The sequence below is a fragment of the Pieris rapae genome, chromosome 1 (assembly GCF_905147795.1).
Source record: "Pieris rapae chromosome 1, ilPieRapa1.1, whole genome shotgun sequence".
In the NCBI taxonomy this organism is placed as follows: Eukaryota; Metazoa; Arthropoda; class Insecta; order Lepidoptera; family Pieridae; genus Pieris; species Pieris rapae.
In genome coordinates this window covers 3,301,191-3,321,945 of record NC_059509.1, presented here as the reverse complement: position 1 = coordinate 3,321,945, position 20,755 = coordinate 3,301,191, and the positions used below count along the sequence as shown (strand labels likewise).

The window sequence follows — 20,755 nt, the reverse complement described above, 5'->3', positions numbered from 1 at the left end:
ACATTCCGAATGGTTTCTAATGTCACTAATGTACATTGAGTTGAGACTAGTCTCTAGAGTATGTTAGACCAATAACATTTTCATGATAGACAGTAGTAGTTGAAAGTGATTATTTTATGAAAACGAGTAATTACGTAATAATAAGAAAGCCATCGAAATGTCAATTATATTCAAACGAACGATTGATTTTACTCGCAATCTTGGGCGGACGATACTGAGTAACCAACACTACCCAGTGGCCCAGCGCATTGCCTTTAAGTCTGACCAAACACCGCAAATTGAATCTCGTCCCACTGTCGCAAAATTCGATCCACTTCAAAAGTCTCAACTGATCGATTTTGGGAAATATGTGTCTGATTGTTTACCAAAATACGTACAAAAAGTTCAAATCACATCCGGTAATGAGTTGGAAGTACTTATTCCTCCAGATGGAGTCATTCCCGTTCTTCAATTTTTAAAAGACCACCACAGTGCACAATTTGCGAGCTTGGTAGACATAGCGGGGATGGATGTGCCTAGTCGGGTTAACCGATTTGAGATTATCTACAACTTATTATCTCTACGTTACAATGCTAGGATTCGGGTAAAGACTTACACGGATGAGCTGACACCTATAGACTCTGCCTGTGAAGTATTCAAAGCTGCCAATTGGTATGAAAGGGAAATCTGGGATATGTATGGAGTTTTCTTTGCAAACCATCCAGATTTAAGAAGAATTTTAACTGATTATGGATTTGAAGGCCATCCATTCAGAAAAGATTTCCCCCTAAGTGGTTATGTTGAACTGCGTTATGATGATGAACAAAAACGAGTCGTAGTGGAACCCTTAGAATTGGCTCAGGAATTCCGAAGATTTGAGCTAAGTGCTCCTTGGGAGCAGTTTCCAAACTTTAGAGGCAATCCTGTTGAAGAAGTTGCCTCCCCAGCAGAACCTAAGAAAGAATAAACTTATGGTTCAGGAATTTCTTTCAAATTCTTTAATTAAATTAGAACTGTATTTATTCAACATGTAACTTAGCATATTTACAAAAAAGGTTATGTGAACAGGTAATTAAATTGAGTTGAGAAAAGTTTTGTCTTGTCTTGTTTGTTTAAAAAGTCATTGAATTTTTATTCTAAACTATGGTAAGCTGTTCTTATGAAAAAACATTTCATGCTTGATTTGCAGTTTGAGTCATAGGTTTTCTACTATATTTCTCCATCATTCCTGGCAAAATTATCTTCACTTTGACCTGTTAGACATAATAAATCTGGTCCATTAGCTTTCTTCTACTTTTAATAATCAATGGCTTACAATAAAACAAAAATGAATTTTAATTTTTATTGTCTATCGTCTGTATCTATATCTCTTGAAATGGAACCAAAGTTGAAATATATTGTTGTGAAAATGGCAACGAAAGCCTCTCTTATAAGAGTACTCCCATTCTCTATTTACAATCTTGAAGGCAATGTCCTCGTATGGGGGGCCTGCATGGAATCGTAGCACAGCAAATTCTGGGTTGTCCGCACATGGTTTCTATTAAAGAAAAAGATTATAAAGAAGACTTGAGACTTATGTGTGGAGGGAAAGTTTAAATGTACCCAACAAAATAATGTGACATTAAATAAGTAATGCTTTAATTAAACACAAAAATTTAACTTAACAACCACGCAATTATTGCCAATATAAAAAAAATAATAATTTTATTATTAAAACTTTAAGCTATTTTTCACCAAGCTCAAACTACCTGTTAAAACTGCATGAAAATGTAGCAGTTTATTTTCTTGTTTATGAAATACTCTGTAATTTAATCATTATTGTAAAAAATACATTCAGATTAATTGATCATACCAATGAGAACTGGGGTGTAGAGTTGTTATCAATGAGGTCAGGATAGAAAATGTTAAACTTGTAGCCTTGCACAATCTTGGGTGGCGGGTTGTCCATGTCATAGTGAGTCTGGTTGTACTTGTTCCACTCGAAGCCCGTGTGCACTCTGAAATCCAACACATGAAAATAAAAGTAAAATTGTGCTATACAGTGCCCTGTTGACCTGAGTTGAGTTGACCCTCAACTTCAATAATGAATATGTCCAAATGACCAATGAGTGTGGTCGATATATAATCATTTACAAAATGCCTAAGTTGCTAAAGGGAGTTTTATAGGGAAAAATATGTTTTATTATTGATATAATTACAAAATTGAGTTTCGTGCACAAACTTTATCACACAGAAAAATATGTTTTATTTTGACTGACCTGTTGAAGTAGCGGGGTTTACGGGGACGGTACTTATCCGCCCATAGGTAGGGCTGGTCAGGCAGTACTTGTTCCACGCTGAACTGCGCTCCAGCTCCCGCCGCGTCTTCACCAGCTGCCGCGTCCATTGCCCGTCGAGCCGCAGCTTCTAGTGCACCTGGACCAGCTGAACTACTTTCTGCAACTACCGCCTGAAAAACGCCGATTTTATGTAAGTATGGCCTATATATTTGGCCATCAACAGCTTAAAATAAGAAACAACAACTAGGATTCATTCCTAAAATTAGGATATGATATAAACTTATTCCTAGGAATATTCCTAATTTTTGGATAGAACAAGGAAAGATAGAACAAGGAATTCTAGAATTACAGTGACTTTTAAAACATATTAAGACATAATATTATTTAACTAGACTATTTTTAAAGAAAATATTGGGTGCGTACGCTTTATGCAGAAAGTAAATAATATGTTGAAATTTAGAATAAACAATACTGCATATAAAAGTTATGATCTAAATATAAATACCTTTGGCGTCGTAAGCGCAGCGCGTAAATAGGCAAGTCGGTTGGCGTCATCAACGGGCTCCGTAAGTATCGTGCCTGGCTCCAGCGTGGCGGAATCTAATGGTGGCGGAGAGTAACGGCCACGAAGATACTCGCGCACGCCCCACGCATCATCACCTTCCGCCTCTGCTTCAGGCTCAGCAGCCTCACCATCAGGCGCCTCTGGCTTTTCTTGCCGAGGCTCCTCCTCGTGCTTCACTTGCGGTTGCTCTTCCGGAGGTTCCTTGGAGTCAACGGCCTGGTCGGATGGACGCACGCCCTGCTCAGTTTTAAGCATGTGCAGCTTCCGACGCAAATTGAGCTGGTGTCGGTCGCGAAGACGCGCTCTTGCCATGTGAGCTAAATTTAAGTTCATATATTTTTTTCATAAAAGGAAAAATTTTATTAGTCGCTGTTATTGTTATTGTGGGTTCAGAATGAGAATCGGTGGGGCAGTATGCGACTTGACTTAGGTTACTTTGAGATTACGCTAAGTTATATAATATTTATTTACAGAAATTACATAGCTATGTTCTTTTTACTGACTAAAACTTTTTACTGAAAAAATCTCCAAGGTATTTTTTTGCCGTGATATCGTGGGTTACTTGATTGCTGGGAAGTTGCAAACTAACCAGTAGTGCTGCGCTTTCTTAACTTCTCATATCATTTTCACATGTGTATATATTATTTCTTTCGTAATACATAATTGTTTATCCTCATTTTATAATGTGAGAGGTTTCAGATCATAAATAAGTTTAATTTAGCTAACAGAAACCTTACAGTTTTCTTTCCCCACGGATTATAACCAAAGCAGACAATACTTTATGTTCGTAATTTAAAAAATACTTGTAATTTTATCTCATAATTACCTTTGAGCTGTGCAAGTAAAGTCTCCCAGTAGCCAACATCTACGCCAGTGCAACGCGCCGACAACTTCTGGGCAATTTGTTGCTGTAGCGCTTCTAGTTGCGCACCCGATTTGCCCTTAAATATCTATCAATCATAAGATAACATAATTAGTTATTAATTTGTAGTTGTTTATGTTTATTTCGTGATGATGTATTTAATTAATTCATTTCATGTTGGAATGTAGCATTTAAAATATTGGGTCTAAAGATACTGTCGACTAATACTCAATAAGCAAAAGAGTTGCTCTGGGTAATAATCATAAAGTAAAACATCAATAGTGATAATAAACCAGAAACCCCACTTATTGTATGAAAAGCCCTTCATACCTGCTGCACATCTCCTGCGACGGCGGTGTGTACTCCATCACGGGCAGCGCGCGGTTCAGCTTGCCTACGAAGTTGACCCAGCTCCGCTGCCACAATGGTCTCGACATCCTCCCAATAACTGAGGGACTCCGCTTGCTCGAGCTCCTTGTACACCTTGATGTCTTCCAAAAGGTCCTCTAGGTCGGCAGCCTGTAGTCCGTTGAGGTATGTGTAGGGCTCGTGCATCTCTAGGGCGTCTACACACTGCTCCGAGCTAACATACCAAGCCAAAAGGTCAATCGGCTTCGCTGTAACAACAACCCTATTTCAAAATACAACTTCTAACTGCTATAAGTAAGAGTAAGAAAAGGTTGAGGACCTGGAATAATAAACACTAAGAGATTGCAAAACAGTTGCGATGATGAGAGACAAGAATTTGGCCTACATTCCTAAGTGCATGGTAGGAATGCGAAAGTAATAAAAATAAAAGAGATGAGAACATATTAGATTATGTATCGGAATATTTATATATCTATATATTAGGTTATCCAATCATGATTGTTCAATAACGGAAATAGAAGTTTGTATAAGAAATACATGGGAGAGATATTAGTCCCTAAAATAAGTTATGAAAAATCAAAGGCATGTCAAACAAGTATGTACATCAAGAGAAACTTGTCAACACATGAATCCTACCAATTCTTACATACGGCCAAACATAGGCACTTATTAAAGCACAATGTGAAAGATTAAGCAGAAACCAGAGAAGTATTATAAAGAAAAACTGGTATACAAAAAGGAAAAATGGAGGACAATGGGGCAGTCCTTTGACCATACACACAGAATCGGTTATTGTAGATAAACAATACCTATGATGTATATTATACATACTATGTATTTCTGATATAAGAATTATTAGTATTAAGAAACATAAACTTAATCAATAATATAATGCACAAATAAATTATGCTCAATTATATCAAGTGCGTTTTTTACCAGCCAATACAATTTAGGTACCTCGGCCGTCACGGATGCGTATCTGTGATCGCAGGCGAGCCTGTTGCAAATGGAAGGCATCTTCCTGTCGCGCCCAACTATCGAATTGGGCAGCCTCACGTGCACGAGCAGCCGCAGCTGTCTCTGCTTCACGTGCCACGCGTTCAGCTTCGCGTTCTAGTCGCCGCTGCTTTACCTGCACAAAGTTCAAATTCAAATCAGTTTAATAGCTAAAAATCTTAAAAACCTTATAATGTGAACTTTTAAAACTAACAATTATGATTGTAAGCTAACTACAATATACATTTTACACAAGCTCAGCCAACACAATAATAATAGACACAATACCAAGATGCTAGTATTATTAGTATTTGGTATATGTTTTTTTAATACAGTTGCTCAAAAAGTGGGGTATTGCAGTGCGTGCATATTCTTTAACTTTTCCGCACTCGTGCGTTATATTAAAAATATTTGTTCAGTACACATGCGGAACCATCATTGCAACTTGTTCCGATTATCAACCTTCACCTTCGGTTGTGCCTCAGGTGACATTCGTCGGAACTCTTGCCAATGATAGTCTTTCCGCACTTATAATGAAATATACTAATACCTAACCTATTGGTTATCAATATGAATTTTGCTAACTTTTAAATATAGGGAGATTTATTTCCTACCTTTTCTAATTCTATTTTATTTTCTAATTGTTTTTGTCTATTAAAAGCTTCTAATTCTTCACGGGAAACTGTTTTGACACCTTCTTTAGCCAGTTTCTTACTCCAGACAAATGTGTTGGTAAGAGCCGAGTCACCAAATGGATTGTCCTGATTAGTATAACACTGATATTCATTGTCCCACCCCATTCTCTCCCTTCTCTTGCGTTCCTTTTCTTGCTTTTCTCTTAAGCGTCTTGACCTGGTAAACACAGAGTATTTTCCCAAATATTAGTTGGAATTTATTTATATGTATGAATTTAACAAAATATGACACTTTTCTTGTTATTTTACAGGCTTTTTACTTTTTTAGTTTTATAAATACCATCTACACACAACACTTGCCAGCTACCTTATTAAGAATTAATAAAAAGAAAAAGCTCAGTGTTATTTAAGAAAAGGGTATACAAATTTTAAATTACAAGTGACAATTCATAAGCTTACCTCTTTTCTTCAGGAGTTTCATTTGCTTTCATTAGTTCTTTCTGTTTTTGTTTCTCTTCTTTTATTCGCATTCTCTCAGCTTGAAGCCTTTGCAGTAACTTTAGTTCATTATTATCACTATCACTTGATGTACTTGAAGTACTACTTTCTCGTTCCCTCTTCTTTTTGTTTTTCTTGTGTTTACTTTTCTTCTCTCGACTCTTGGACCTATGTTTAGATTTTCGTGATTTGGAAGTTGATCTATCTCTACTGTTTACTCTATCGTTATGTTTACGGTTTTTGGATCTACTTCTAGATCTATCATGATATCTTGCTACAGAACTTCTTGAGGCCCTTTAACATAATGAATATATTGTTGTAGTTGGGTTTTCATTATAAAACAAATATATATTAATACTTACATTAAAGACGATGTATTTTAAAACGATATCGTAAATAAGAGCTTAAATCTTAAAATTATAAACTGGCCAGCCTCGTTGATTTAGAATGTAAATTGTAATGTCATACGTTTATTCGTACAAAGTACACACGATACAGGATATTTTCTTTTCATCAAATTCTTTCTAAAAAAATTGGTTAAAAAAAGCAGAAATCTTTTATATGAATAATTTAAATAAAATAGAAATTAAACCAGTGATTTTTGATGCAAGATCAAAATAGAGCACTCAGCACAGATCAAATATATTATGTAAAGCAATTCAAAGACTAGTAGACTTGAAACGAAAAACTATAGTGCAAGAAATATCTTGTAAAAAACCTTATAAATATCTTATGAATTTACTTCTTATTTTGTTTTATTTCATTTATGTTGTCGTTCAAAAACAATTATTTCTTAAAATATTGATATATACATGAACATTTACATATAATGAATTAAAATACTCAAAAGACAAATAAAGTTATCATGAAATTTATATACTCTAAACTGTCAATGTCATGACAGCAACATATTTACGAATTTTATAATTATTTAATGATAAATGTTAATAATATTTGATCAATGATCGTACACAATACACATATTTTTCCTTTAATATTATAGAATATATACTATAAGCACATTTGATTAATTCAGTACATTGAATGTTTTAAATTTTAATTTGTTTCAATGTTTAAAATTGAGACATGTTACTTTAAGCAAATTAAAGGAGATTATTAGGTAAATATTAATTCCTTAATCGGTGTGTATCTTAAAAACACTCAACCATGTCGTTCCTCAGAGGTTCGGAAAATTATGTTTGGTGTACCACAAGTGTACTAGGCAAGGGTGCAACTGGTGCAGTGTTTCAAGGTGTCAATAAAAATAACGGTGAACCAGTGGCAGTCAAAACATTTAATCAGTTAAGTCACATGAGACCTCCTGATGTGCAGATGCGAGAATTTGAAGTTCTAAAAAAAGTTAAACATGAAAATATTGTAAAGCTACTTGCTATTGAAGAGGAACAGGAGGGTAGGGGAAAGGTTATAGTAATGGAATTGTGCACGGGTGGTAGCTTGTTTAATATTCTTGATGACCCTGAAAATACTTATGGACTACAAGAACAAGAATTCCTCTTGGTTTTGGAACACTTAACTGCTGGAATGAAACATTTAAGGGATAATAACTTAGTTCATAGAGATTTAAAACCTGGTAATATAATGAAGTTTATTAATGAGGATGGCAGTACTACTTATAAGCTTACAGACTTTGGAGCAGCTAGAGAATTACAAGAAGAGGAACAGTTTGTATCACTTTATGGTACAGAGGAATATTTACACCCAGATATGTATGAGAGGGCTGTTTTAAGAAAGCCCGTAGGAAAAAGTTTTGGTGCTACTGTTGACCTGTGGTCTATTGGAGTCACATTGTATCATGTTGCTACAGGGCAGTTGCCCTTTAGGCCATTTGGTGGAAGGAGGAACAAAGAGACAATGTTCTTTATTACAACAAAGAAAGCATCTGGTGTTATATCTGTTAGTAAACATTAAAATACCTACTTAATTTCTCTGGAGAGCTTGTCTGGTTGTTTATCTAAATATCAATATACCGATTTTACTTGATTTGAGACTTTATGGGTTTGTAGACTTAGTATACTGACTGAGAATCTCAATAGGTCTATTGTGTGCATAATATTTACCTTAATTCAAACATTGCCACTGGGCACAGTTAATATCTTAAAGTCTACAATAGTATTATTGTTCCTTCCAGACAATGTAACATGACTCTTTTTCTTCTATTGAAAACAATATAACTTCACATTTTATTATCTATATGTTTATGTAATAAATATAATTTGAATGATCTGTAGGGTACACAAACAACAGACAATGGCCCTATAGAATGGGCTCGGGAATTACCAGCTCACTGTCAACTAAGCACAGGACTCAAAAAGCTGGTAACACCACTCTTGGCTGGCTTGCTTGAGGTTGACCCACATAGAATTTGGACATTTGAAAGATTCTTTTCTGAAGTTCAGACTGTTACATCAACAAAGCCTGTGTACATATTTCATGTAAACAAGGCCTGTGTTATTAAGGTTAGTTTCAAATGCAATTTTTCATATTTTATTATTTAAATTCATACTAAATGTTGACATTATTTTTTTCTTCCCTTAACATTAATTTGCACTTCAAAAATTTAATACAACTTTAATGCAATTAATATCCAATAGAATAATATATAAAACGTGGAAGCACAGAATGTAGAATGTAGAATGTAGAGACTCCTTTTCCGCACTTAGACTCTTAGCAGGTCCGTTGTGCGTGAAGTCCTGGCTAACTAAGCCAGCCTAACTCCTTCCAGAAGCACAGAAGCTTCCTGGGCACTTCGCAGGCTTCTCGGAGCGACCTCACTGTTTTGAGGATATCTGTACGTTGTTTAGCCACAGCCTCGCATTCCAGGACTGCGTGGGTGACTGTTTCCTCTGCGCTGAGACAGCCTCTGCACACGGGGCTATCTGTCACGCCTAGGACAAAAAGATGTTTGTTGAGGAGACAATGGCCCGTGATTGTACCTATCATTGTTCTGAGACTAGTTCTGTTAAGGTTTAGTAGCTGTTTTGTCATTTTTGGGTTAGCTGCCGGCATAGCCATTTTGGATTGCCTACAGTCCTCACTTCGTGACCAGCGTTGTTGCTGGAGTTCTTCTGATCTTTGGCGAATCCATGCTCGCACCTGCGAGAAGGGCAAGGGCAGGAGAGGATACGGGCCAGCAGGCAATATGTCCGAGCCTCTTCTCGCAAGTTCATCGGCAGCATCATTGCCAAGAGATCCACTATGTCCTTTAATCCACTGTAGGGTAACCCTGTTTGTCAGGGCTATTTCCTCCAGTGCATTATGACATTCTAGTACCAGCAAATTATTTGTCGTTTTGCTTGCTAGTGCCAACAGCACAGACGCACTGTCGGATACAAACTTAATGCAAAAGTTGTTTACTCTTAGTCGCTGCACGACTCTGGCTGCTTCTGTCAGGGCGACACATTCGCATTGAAAAATCGAGCTGTGCGTGCCTAGAGATAAGTGTGTGTTAATGTTGAGATCCAAGGAGAATATGCCAGCGCCGGAGCCACGCCCTGTTTTTGAGCCATCAGTATATATTCGAAGCTCATTCAGGATCGATCGATCACATTTCTCTTCTTTCATTTGGACCTGGTATTTCTTGTTTATTATATGTTGGTTAACGATCCTATCGCATGGCGCGGCTATTAGAGGTTGGTACTCTATTGCCCTGTTGAGAATCGCTGTGTGTGCGCTATAGTGATTTTTGCCCCATAGATCCAATATCATAAGCCTAATGGCTGCTAATGCTGCCTCCTGCTGTATGTGTAGATCCAGGGGTACAATTTTTAGGGCCAACTCCATTGCTGCAGTTGGTGTTGTTTTCATGCAACCACAGGTAGCCGATAGAGCGAGCCTTTGGAAGCGCCCAAGTTTCGTTATTGTCGTTTGTAGTTCTGTTCTCGGCCACCATACCAGGGCACCATAAGCTAGCATTGGCCTTATTACGGCAGTGTATAGCCATAGGGTGATTCTGGGTGATAGGCCCCATTTGACGCCTAGCATCTTTTTGCATTGATAAAAGGCGATCGTTGCTTTGTTTAGTTTATGTTCAAGGTGTTTGTTCCATAGCAGTTTACTGTCCAGAATCACACCTAAGTATTTAACACTTTCTTTTAGTTTTAGTTCAGTGTTGAAGAGTTTCGGTAGCTTGTGCGGTCCGAGAACTCTCCTGTTTGTAAATAGCACTAGTTCCGTTTTTAATGGATTGACAGATAGCTCGTGCTGATTGCACCATCTCTCAATTACTCTGAAAGCTCTTCCCATGAGATCGCATAAGGTGCTTTCAAAGTTTCCCGATGCTAAGATAGCTATGTCATCCGCATACCCTACTGTGTAAAGATTGATAGCATTTAGTTCTGTAATGAGCTCATTTACCACTAGATTCCACAAGAGCGGCGAAAGGACGCCACCCTGTGGGCAGCCCCTGCAGACAATGCCTCTTGTAGTGGTATTTACGGTGAACTGTATAGCTCGTTGTTTTAACATATTATTGATCCACTCTGTAAGAGTCGTTGGTACTCCACAAGATACAAGCGCTCTGGTAACGTGGAAGCACAGAACATGGAAAATAATTCAAATCTCAACAAGAAAAATAATACTACAACATGTTTTCAGGTGTTTTTGAAACCAGAAGAGAAATTCGAACATCTTCAGACCTACATCTGTGAGCAGACATCTGTTGTAGCAGAGACACAAATATTGCTCTATCAGGAGAAATTAATACTTAATGAAATTGATGAAAATACACCCGGTATGTTCATTTTGATACTGATCATATACTTACAGGCCACCTTAACTTAAAATTTTGTGCTTTATAATTTTTGTTTATGTTTAGGCAAAAGTTACCCAGATACAACAGATAATGATCCCCTGATGCTTTTCAACAAGAATGACAACTATGTTAACATGCCCCAGGAGCCTGAAGCTCCTAAATTTCCTGCTTTTCCAACAATTATTTCTGTTGAGAATGATGCCACACAAGCCAAGGTTAATATGTTCTTAATATTAGTAAAAAATTTATTTTGTTATTATATAAAGTACAATGTTAAAATAAACCTTTTCACTAATTCTGCTGCTCAGACGGCGTGTAGTGTGGGACACGTTATAAAGCGTCGTGTGGAAGAGCTTTGTCGGGCGTCTCAATTGTGTGCGCTGTGTGTTGCGCGATGGGGATCACTGCTCACCGTCCGCCTGCGAGACACCGCCTCGCGAGCCACCGCCCTCGCCTCCAATGCTCAGCGCTTACACGACGCGGCGCGCGCCCTCGACCTCGCCGCCGCCGCGCTGCGTCACGCTGCACCTCTCACGAGTAACGAGGTATGCCCTCTAGAATCGCCTTATACAATCCTACAAGCTTATTATATCGTTCTACGGTTTCGATAGGCGGAGCAGTGGGCTGGCAGCGCGTCTCTCCTTGCGGCGGAAGCAGAATCTTTGCGTGCTGGTGCGGCGGGACTGCGGACACGTCACGCGGGCGGCGCCTTGCGTGCCGAGTGGGACGAGGCGCTGACGCACGCGGCTTGCCCGGCACGCCTGCGACTAGCGGAGCGTGCGGCGTCTTTAGTATTAAGACTGAGGGACTCGTGGCAGCATTTAGTTCGCGACAGGGCCACGCGATCCCTGACGTACAACGACGAGCAGTTTCACGTGTTGGAGCGGATCACGGTGGCTGAGACGGGGCGTCGGGCGCGCGCTCTGCTCCAACGAGCCGCGCCATTGGCCCGCGCACGAGCGATGGCCATCGCCGACTGGTATAAGGTGGCGCAGACCGTGTATTTGCAGACGCAGATCCTCGACAAGGACGTGGCAAGCGCCGACCTTAAATTGCTGGCGCTGACAGCCCGTCTGCAGGATGCCGAGATCAAGATGCGCGCCCGCATACAGCAGGTTTGTATACAGTATAAAAAAATATTCTAGTTATCGTTGATTCAATATTCCATGAAAAATGAAAAATGAAAAATATTTTATTTCTTAAACAAAAACGGTACAAAAAACATTTGATGGTTGCGACCTTCTATTAAGTGTAAAAACACCTGTGTTAGGAGGCCACGCTCTTCCGCAACAAAAAGATTTTCGTACCATAGGTATATTTATAAGCAAACTACAAGAAATGTGTGGTGAGAGTGTGTGTGTGTGTGTGTATTTGTGTGTATTATCAATATATATCTTATATCTTTAAACGAGCAATTCTTGTATATATATATATATAATTGGAATCTCGGGATCGGCTCCAACGATTTTCATGAAATTTAGTATACGGGGGGTTTCGGGGGCGATAATCTAGCTAGGAATAAATGATAGAAAATAACAAAAAAGTGGTGTTTGAGTAGTCCCAATTTAAACTGAAAAATGAATCTTCCTGACATCTATCGGCGAATAATAATACAATTTTTTTAAAATTGCTTTAACGACACAACAACACTAAAGCTATTCCAGCATATATAATCTATATTTCATCATTTTATTAGTATGTAATTCGTACTTATATATAATTTCCAAAAACATAATTTATAAAAAAATAAAAATACCAAGCAAAGCTCAGCCATCCAGGTACTATATATACTATATGATAATTGTATTTCAGTTGAACTCGACAAAAGCGGATCCAACAAGTCGGCCATCAGGAGTCGTGGAGGGTTCGCGGGCGACGACTGTAGCTGGCGTGGTCGGAGCATCAGGGGCGGGCATTCGCGCGTTGTCAGCATGCGGCGATGACGTGGCCGCGGGGCTAGCGACCAACTCGATGCTGTTGGCGGACCTGCTGCGGCTGACGCGCGAGTTGCGCAGCTAGCGGCCACCGTCCGACCTCCACTCGTACTCGAGCTCGGAGGAGGCGCTCAGCTCGCTGGATTCGCCCGCGCACACCGCCATCTACCGTCCTTCGCCCCCCGTTCCCCCCGCAAGGACGTCGTGTGTTCTATCTTAGGGTTAATCAGTGTACAGTTACATATCAGCCGGTACAACCCATCATACTTAGTAAATCTGGCATTCATGGCATACAAAAAAAAAATCTCAGTATTCGCCAGGACTTTTTCCTTTACTTGTAAATGGGATTATATTAAATTCGGTGATGCATCGCGCGCGTAATTTTAAAGTAAATTAATATTCAACTCTTATAGACTCGCAAGCAATAAATATTAGAGAAACCTCAAAACTAGAAGTTGAAACATTCCAAATTGTCATAAATATGTAGGTAGGATAATTAATATGTGTATTTACATGTTTTTACTACAGAAGTACATATTACATAGTATTTGAAATTTAATTTTTAAAAAACTTCCTATATTAAACTTTTTAATAATTAAAAACCATAACTGTGATGATACTATTGGGGTTGTTGTAATCTCTTACAATTATTTTTGTTCTTCAGCGAAATATGAGCTAGAACATATACACATCTCATTATTATGATATAAATTATATTTAAATAAAACAAAATGTGGAATGTAATATTGGTTTTATTTCACATATCTATGCTTAATTACATTTTAATTAGTAAAAGTGTAAATATAAATAAAACTATTAACTAGTACATAGTGTATTGAGACGGGTTATATCATAGAATACAAAAAATCATTTCCGATGATCTAAGAATAGTATTTACTGTTGAGATTTACTAATTCTAGTATTGTTGCTGAAATTAAATTGTATTTACCACATAGCAACAACTTAAAGTTTTATCACAGTAAGAACAAGTTTCTTTTCAAATTTCATATAGCCTTCTGAAAAATTGCAAAAAAAAAATGGACAAAATTAATAATAATTAAAAGCCCATATAACTGTGACGTGAAAATCATAAAACAAAAAATTTAATAACTAAATCGTGCTGCAGAATAACGAAGGGTCTTTGCAAATTAAAAAAAAAAAAGTTTTACGTACCACGTAAGTAAGCTGAGCCATTGGTGAAAAAGCTCTAAAAGTCAATAAATATTTAGCTAATATTAAATCCTATTCATATTTATTAATCTAAGAATTTCATTGCTTAACTTGTATATAAATTATATGAACTTGTATTCATTGACAACAAGTTTCCATATAAATTTGAAGGCACTTCCAATTTCTTCTGCGCTCTATGCCTCACTTGAAACCATTGTGTTATATTCAGTGGCGATCACAAACAGCCTTGTACCTTTGGTATGACATATGATGGTAGTCCTCTTAGTCTAAATATATCGGCGATCGGCTAAGCGATAGGCGCGGTGTGCGGACTGTACACGTTGAAAGTGGGCTAACAACTCTTCGAAGTCAATCACGGGTACAGTGTGTTGAGTGGATGTCGGTAGTAAAGCCGGTAGCGGAGGTGGCGCCGCCTGGAGACGATGCCGCAACGCGTGGAAGGCGGTGGTTTGGGGTAGTATCATTAGCAGCCCGTACAACGCTCCACGAAGCTCCGTGCTTTGCTCACCGCTCAGCAGCTCCAGTCGTAAATCTTACGGATTTAGTTAATAATAATAAATTAAAAAAGAATGAACATTCCATCTAATAATTCTTCTCTCTAAGATTCTTGCCTCTATTACACCAGTTGACAAAAAAATATTTTAAATTGTAAGGGAAAGCTCTTAATTTTAAGAGTTATCGATTGAATGATTACTTTACAAATGGATTGTAACCAACCAATTTAGTAAAAGTTTAAAATATTTGAAATTTTGATTAATGTAATAACACAATGTAATAAAACCTTAATTTTACGTCACTCACATGCAAATATGGGAGATTCAATTAGCTGCACGAGTTTGTCGATCTCAGTCAGGAACTCTACGGTTATCTCCAGGTCTCCACTGTTAGGTTTGTTAAGAAAAATTAAGTAGGAACAGCGAAACACACTGTGCAGTTTTTGGTACTACCCGCATTTATTACACAAATTTTTGGCTAAAACTACCCGCTTCGTGGTTCACAGGTTGACATTAATATTTGAAAGGACAACAGTAGTGCAACCCTTGCTCATTTAATATTAGAAGGGAAATCCATTGTATTTTAGAATTCTACCTTATTTTGTGATTTTGTTGATGAGGGAAGTAGGTGATCAGGGTAAGATTCAGAAACGAGACTTCAAAATCCAATACATGTTTATACGTACGGAGGTCAGAAAGCTGTTTCTGAATTTCACCCGCCGCATGCATATTTCCTTACGAAGTTTTCCTTCGCTGAACGAAAAAGTGCTAAATACAGACCTTCTTAAATATGGTCTTTGTGATGAGAACCGCACCTCAGAATCTAACATTACGCTACTCCACATCTTTCTAGCTTTAGAAAAAACAAATATGAAAATATAAAGTCCTATTTTTAATAAGACGGTTCAGTATATATATATATGTATATTTTCCATAACCTTAAAAACTGGTATGTTTAACATTGTTGTAAATTAAACAACATAGCTGTTGGCATAAATCGGCAAGGATACAAGGTGGCGATTAGCTGTGTGCAATGTCGGTAGTTGTGTGTGAGCAAACATAGCGCCACTAAGGCCACACCCGAGTGCGCCCAACATCGATACAGGGACTGGAAGAGCGCGTGTGTGCTCTGAAACATATAATATTAACTGATTATAATTGAAAGACGACTCTTACGTTTTTGTAGTATGTGTTCAGTGGAGTAAAGCATAGCAGTGGATAGAAAAGTGTCTGTGTGCATAATGGCAAAAAATTACTTTAAAATTTTTTCCACAAATACTGAAAAACAAAATATATGAGGAATGAAAAATAGTGGAATTTAAGAGTATCGATAAATCCATTTGTGTAACCCATTGTAATTTATCTAAATAAGTTAAGTTTTTAAATTTTGCATCGTATTTTCTACGTTTGAGTAGTCTGAAAGAAACTGCTTTTAGCAGTATTGAGTGAGATACTAAATACAAAATTTGTCTTCTTTTATTTTCTTTTTTTTTAATTCCTCCTATTGTGTGTTATTGTGATGTAAATAAAATTTGTATGTATGTAGTGTGGCGCTCAATTTCCGCACTTAGACACCTATTTATTGCATTGTGCGTAAAGTTCGGGTTAGTTAATGTAATAGCTCACATAATCACATTACCCGTAGCGCACATAAGGGAAATCTTTAGAATATCTAAGATTTTTTTAAATTTTATTGTCCATTGTAACTCACAGCGTCGGCGAAAGAGCGCAAGCGGCGTCGGGTGGCGTGCAACTCTGGCGCCGTGAGCAAAATGGCGGACAAGACGTCCACCAGACGCGCAGCAAAACGCAACTCGCGTTCCGCTGCCAGTGCACCCGCCAACGCCGCTAGTACTGCCTCTGCTGGCAGTACCACGCAGAGTTGTCGGATTATGAATGATCCTCTCTCCTCCAGCAGGCTTTCGTCAGTGGACAGCAACCGCAGAAGCGCCTTCAGAAACTTGTGGTAGTAAGGGCTCGATTCAAGTTTGCCTGTAATATTTGTCACCGTAAATAAGTCAACAGTATTATCTGTGTTGCGATATTTCAAGCTGTCAATACACTGCTTTGAATGTCAAACATACCGCCAAACTGTCACTTCACCCCTTAAGAGCGGGCACTAACCAAAATCTCAAAATTTGATTTTATCTAAGTATGTGACGCTCGAATTAAAAACAATAAATATATTATATTAATCCTTTACTATAATCTCAATGGTTCACTTTAATTAGAAACATGATACAAAATGAATTCCTCAATACAAAAAACCGTAACGTAACAAAATCACCTTTTGCCTAATTTTGTTTTCATTCAATCGCAACGATAATTAATTAAGGCAAAAAACAATTAAATTACAGCATATTACTTTGGGCTAGAGCTGTTACTAGCGATTTTGTATGTTTTAAGAGTGAATTAGTTAAAAGCATTTGGCGTTTATTTTTTTTCGCAAAACACTTTATCGTCCGTCTTATCTCATGCTAACTTCAGGTTTACGTTTGTTATACTAGTCATTAGAGCTAATTGAAAACGCGCGGGTAAATTCATAAATTTTGATAGCCTAATGCGCGATTTTCATTGGTCTTTGACATTGATTATGACAGCGGCGCCGAAAACATGTTACTTATTTAAGGTAAGTTAAAAGTTACGTTTTGACATTAAAAAATACATCATTTTCACACAATATTGTTTTATTATTTATATGACAAAGCAGCTGGTAATAAATAAAAACCTCTTTACTTGCGGGCGTTTGGTTTGCATCAGTAACTGGGGGCGCAGTGGGGTCGCAAGAGCAGGTCTCGGCCAATAGGGCAATGGCGCGCCTTACCACCTCATGTGAGCTGTCCGTTAGAGCGCCCAAAGCCGGGTTGAATACGCGTTCTGTTTCGCGGCTCATCTGCCCACAAAAGAAGATGTGACGCCGATTCGAGGGCAAGATATCGAATAACACAGCCGAAATGAACTCACCTCAGCTGGCATTTTGTCGTAGAGATGAAGAATCCAATCAAGCGCCGCGATCTTAGTGTGCACGGAGTTGTGAAGGAGCATCTGAGTCAGAACATCCACAACGCTCACCAAATTCAACTTTCCCTGCTGGATCTCTACATCCTCTTCCATTTTTTCTTTCACGTCTGTTTTTGTCGCCTCAGACTCAGACTCAACGAGTCTCTGCATTTGCAAATTTACTGTTGCAGCTATTTCACGAATCTCTTTTATCATGACATTAAGGATAATGATTATTTATTTAAGATCAGTGAACGTTTAAGAGACCGGAATGGGTTGACCTTATCGTACATTCCTGGACAAATACAGGAGGCACAAGAGAAGGGATAAGTTAAAAGTAACCATAACCGACGTGAATGTCGTGAAATTCATGTCATGGATGAAGCGAGACAGGTATGTCAGGACCGTAGCAAACCGAGATCCTTGGTCTCTGACTACCTACCCCTTCGAGAAAAAGGGGTGATAATTTAAATAAACATATAATTTATTTAACCTGAAAAGCGGAACGCAACGTCGCTAAGATTTTACCGAGAACTTAAACTAAATAAACTAACTATAAATACTAAAGTTTGTATTATGCATAAATTATGATACATATCTAAATGTTTTGGTGTGTGATCAAAAAAGGATACTTTTTCTGGGGTCGTCAGCATAGGCGAGTGGGGGTAGTACGGCAGTGAGGATGCCAGAAGCAAAGGGCAGCATGCGAGCTCCCGACAGCTCCACAAACTCACGCATCCACGTTATGGCTGTCAACTGCGAGACCACGTCACCAATACTAATATATATTTCACTTGCATATTTAAAATATTGTTAACTCGATCGTCAAGTTTACGCAGCAAGTAGTACGTTTATAGAATACCCTATTTATTCATTTAAAATCTGTATAATTGCATAAATTAAACTAGTCTTTTTTCATCAAGCGTCAACCCAAACTGATATAAAAAATGAAAGAGTAGATAAAAAGTGCAATTGCACAGTTTTTTTTGTTTGCTGAAAGCTTACACCAGCAACTGATTGGTTGATGCTATAAAATGTAGTAGTATAGTCTGTGTATACATTTCATGTATAGATTAATATGATTAATAAGTTTTACCTGTAGTAATTCTTCTGAAGACTGCGCATGGGTAATTAGACTATTGATCATGGCTTGAAAATCTACTTGCGAATGTTCTTTCCTTATGCTGCGTAGAAACTCGTTTAACTGTACTTCACACCTAAAAAAAAACATTATAATGTAATGTTAAAACCTCATGCCTTAAATGCACTTTTGATACTGCTACACATACATGCGTCGTATTTCTGGATTGGGGTCGTCAAGTATAGTAAAGAGTCCATCCAATAGATCGGGCAGGTACTTCCTTAGACCAAGGGAGGGTGCAGCGTCTAATGCGCAAATCCACGAAACGGCAAACTGACGGGCGCTCGCACTGCGAGTGTACATTCTCTCGCGCACAAGTGGTACAAAAGCAGCGAGGTCAAACGAGGCGCTCTCTGTTACTATATCCTAAATACAAATTGAAAAATTTAATAACTCATTCGCTTTCATTGACTTGGCGTATGCACATTATAATTAGATATGCTACGTAATAAGTATGTACTTTGTACTTTAGGAGCAATGGCAATTTCGGGATATGCACCAATAATTAATGCTAGCTCTTATGGTGAAGGAAAGTATCTTATTACAGACCTTTGACAGCGTTAGAGACATGACACAACAGATCACGTATTTGCCGATAAAAAAATGATAAAGAAAACCAAGTGTCGCTATTATAGCTTTGTGGAATTTGAAAATAATACAGTTATACCATACAATCATATGAATGTTACCTTTACAAGGCGATCCAAAAGTTCAGCTCCTTGCTTCACTTGTGGTTCGGGATCTGCTGCCAATCGAGCTAATGCATCAAATATAAGGGTAAAATAAGGTAATGCAGCTGCTCTAACAATTTTCAAGACATTGTATAAAGCCTCAGAAGCTGAGTAACGAACACGAGCTTCACTTTCACCAAGACATGCAACAATTGGATGTGTCAACTCTCCCACATATGACTCACAACCCTAATAAAAAAAAATTACAATATAATGAATTATACATAAATTAGAATTTATATCTATCAAATACTTTCAATTTATTTTCATTAATTCATCAGTTATTTTATATAACTCTAATTAACATATGTTAAATAGTATGCTTTTTTACTTGTAAGTGTAAATTATGTTATGTATACAAACTCATTTAAAATTTACTTTTAACCAAATAGAATTATGGCCAACTATATATCTGAAAAATGAGTTTCATGTCATGTGTTATTTTGATGAATTTATTAAAATCATCATAATTTAGTACCATATGCACTGTTGTACCTATGTTAAGTCACGATGAAGATGATTATGATAATATAATATATATATTATATTATATAAATTATATTTAGAATACATTTCAGGACAATTAGATGTTTTATTTTGTTGTTGTGTCCCATAATCGTTACTTACTTTTCCTAATCCTACAGCTACTGATGAAAGGCCCATGAGAGCACCATTCTTTACATTAGGGTTGGTAGATGATATTAAATCTTGACCAAGTACTCGTATTAATCTTTTAATTTGATTGGTATTATTTGTATCACTAAAATCTTTAACCATCCTGAAAACAAAAGTAAATATCAATTTCATTAAAAATAAGTTGGTTTACGTATGGATTAAAAATATACATGCTTTTCTATCTCCACGCCAGCAAATTTTCTTTTTTCATATATTTTGTCACATAAACCTCGGACACAAGCCGGGCTTAAAGGGGCGTAATCCCTCTCTGTCATGATTATACTTGTAATCCAGTAAATACATATAATTCTCCTAAAATGACAGCATATACATGCAAATTTAAAATAATTTTCAATTTATACTTTTCAAATAAAACACAAATATGTAATCAGAGTATTTTTTACTTGTTATTCGATGCACTAAGATCTAAGAATGTTTTGACATTGACAACTAACTCACATGGCAGCAGTCCATACCACAGTCATTGACAGCAAGTACCTAAGTCAGACTTTTGTCTATGCTTTTAAATCTCAAACTCGACATTTATTATATTATTATATATTAAATTAAATAACCTATCTACTAGTAATTAACTTGGCAAAATGATAAAATGTGTATTTTTATGTTATGGGTCC

General features: G+C 37.4%; 4 protein-coding genes across 4 annotated transcripts; 2 read left to right on the top strand and 2 right to left on the bottom strand.

The window, feature by feature from the left end:
* The first annotated feature begins 31 nt into the window (after positions 1-31).
* Positions 32-1,074, top strand: LOC111002595 (NADH dehydrogenase [ubiquinone] iron-sulfur protein 3, mitochondrial). Its single transcript, XM_022272747.2, has one exon. The coding sequence runs from the start codon at positions 158-160 to the stop codon at positions 944-946; it is 789 nt and encodes a 262-aa protein (XP_022128439.2). The 5' UTR covers positions 32-157; the 3' UTR covers positions 947-1,074.
* Positions 1,075-1,307: 233 nt separating this feature from the next.
* On the bottom strand, positions 1,308-6,815 carry LOC110994787 (cactin). Its single transcript, XM_045628194.1, has 10 exons — positions 6,546-6,815; positions 6,145-6,477; positions 5,665-5,902; positions 5,012-5,186; positions 4,016-4,302; positions 3,650-3,773; positions 2,764-3,140; positions 2,238-2,428; positions 1,832-1,976; positions 1,308-1,516 (listed from the first exon to the last, which is right to left on the bottom strand). Coding segments are annotated over exons 1-10 (2,061 nt in total). The 5' UTR covers positions 6,548-6,815; the 3' UTR covers positions 1,308-1,327.
* Positions 6,816-7,195: 380 nt separating this feature from the next.
* LOC110994808 (serine/threonine-protein kinase TBK1) lies at positions 7,196-13,632 on the top strand. Its single transcript, XM_022261658.2, has 7 exons — positions 7,196-8,097; positions 8,433-8,660; positions 10,798-10,933; positions 11,018-11,169; positions 11,263-11,499; positions 11,566-12,069; positions 12,767-13,632. Exons 1-7 carry the CDS (start codon positions 7,351-7,353, stop codon positions 12,971-12,973), a joined length of 2,211 nt encoding a protein of 736 aa, XP_022117350.1. The 5' UTR covers positions 7,196-7,350; the 3' UTR covers positions 12,974-13,632.
* LOC110994809 (protein VAC14 homolog) lies at positions 13,623-20,583 on the bottom strand. Its single transcript, XM_022261661.2, has 13 exons — positions 20,525-20,583; positions 20,295-20,432; positions 20,073-20,223; positions 19,404-19,634; positions 18,863-19,080; positions 18,670-18,790; positions 18,206-18,329; positions 17,538-17,779; positions 17,310-17,466; positions 16,285-16,565; positions 15,584-15,702; positions 14,881-14,960; positions 13,623-14,611 (listed from the first exon to the last, which is right to left on the bottom strand). Exons 2-13 carry the CDS (start codon positions 20,393-20,395, stop codon positions 14,346-14,348), a joined length of 2,091 nt encoding a protein of 696 aa, XP_022117353.2. The 5' UTR covers positions 20,396-20,432; positions 20,525-20,583; the 3' UTR covers positions 13,623-14,345.
* Between the last annotated feature and the right edge of the window lie 172 nt (positions 20,584-20,755).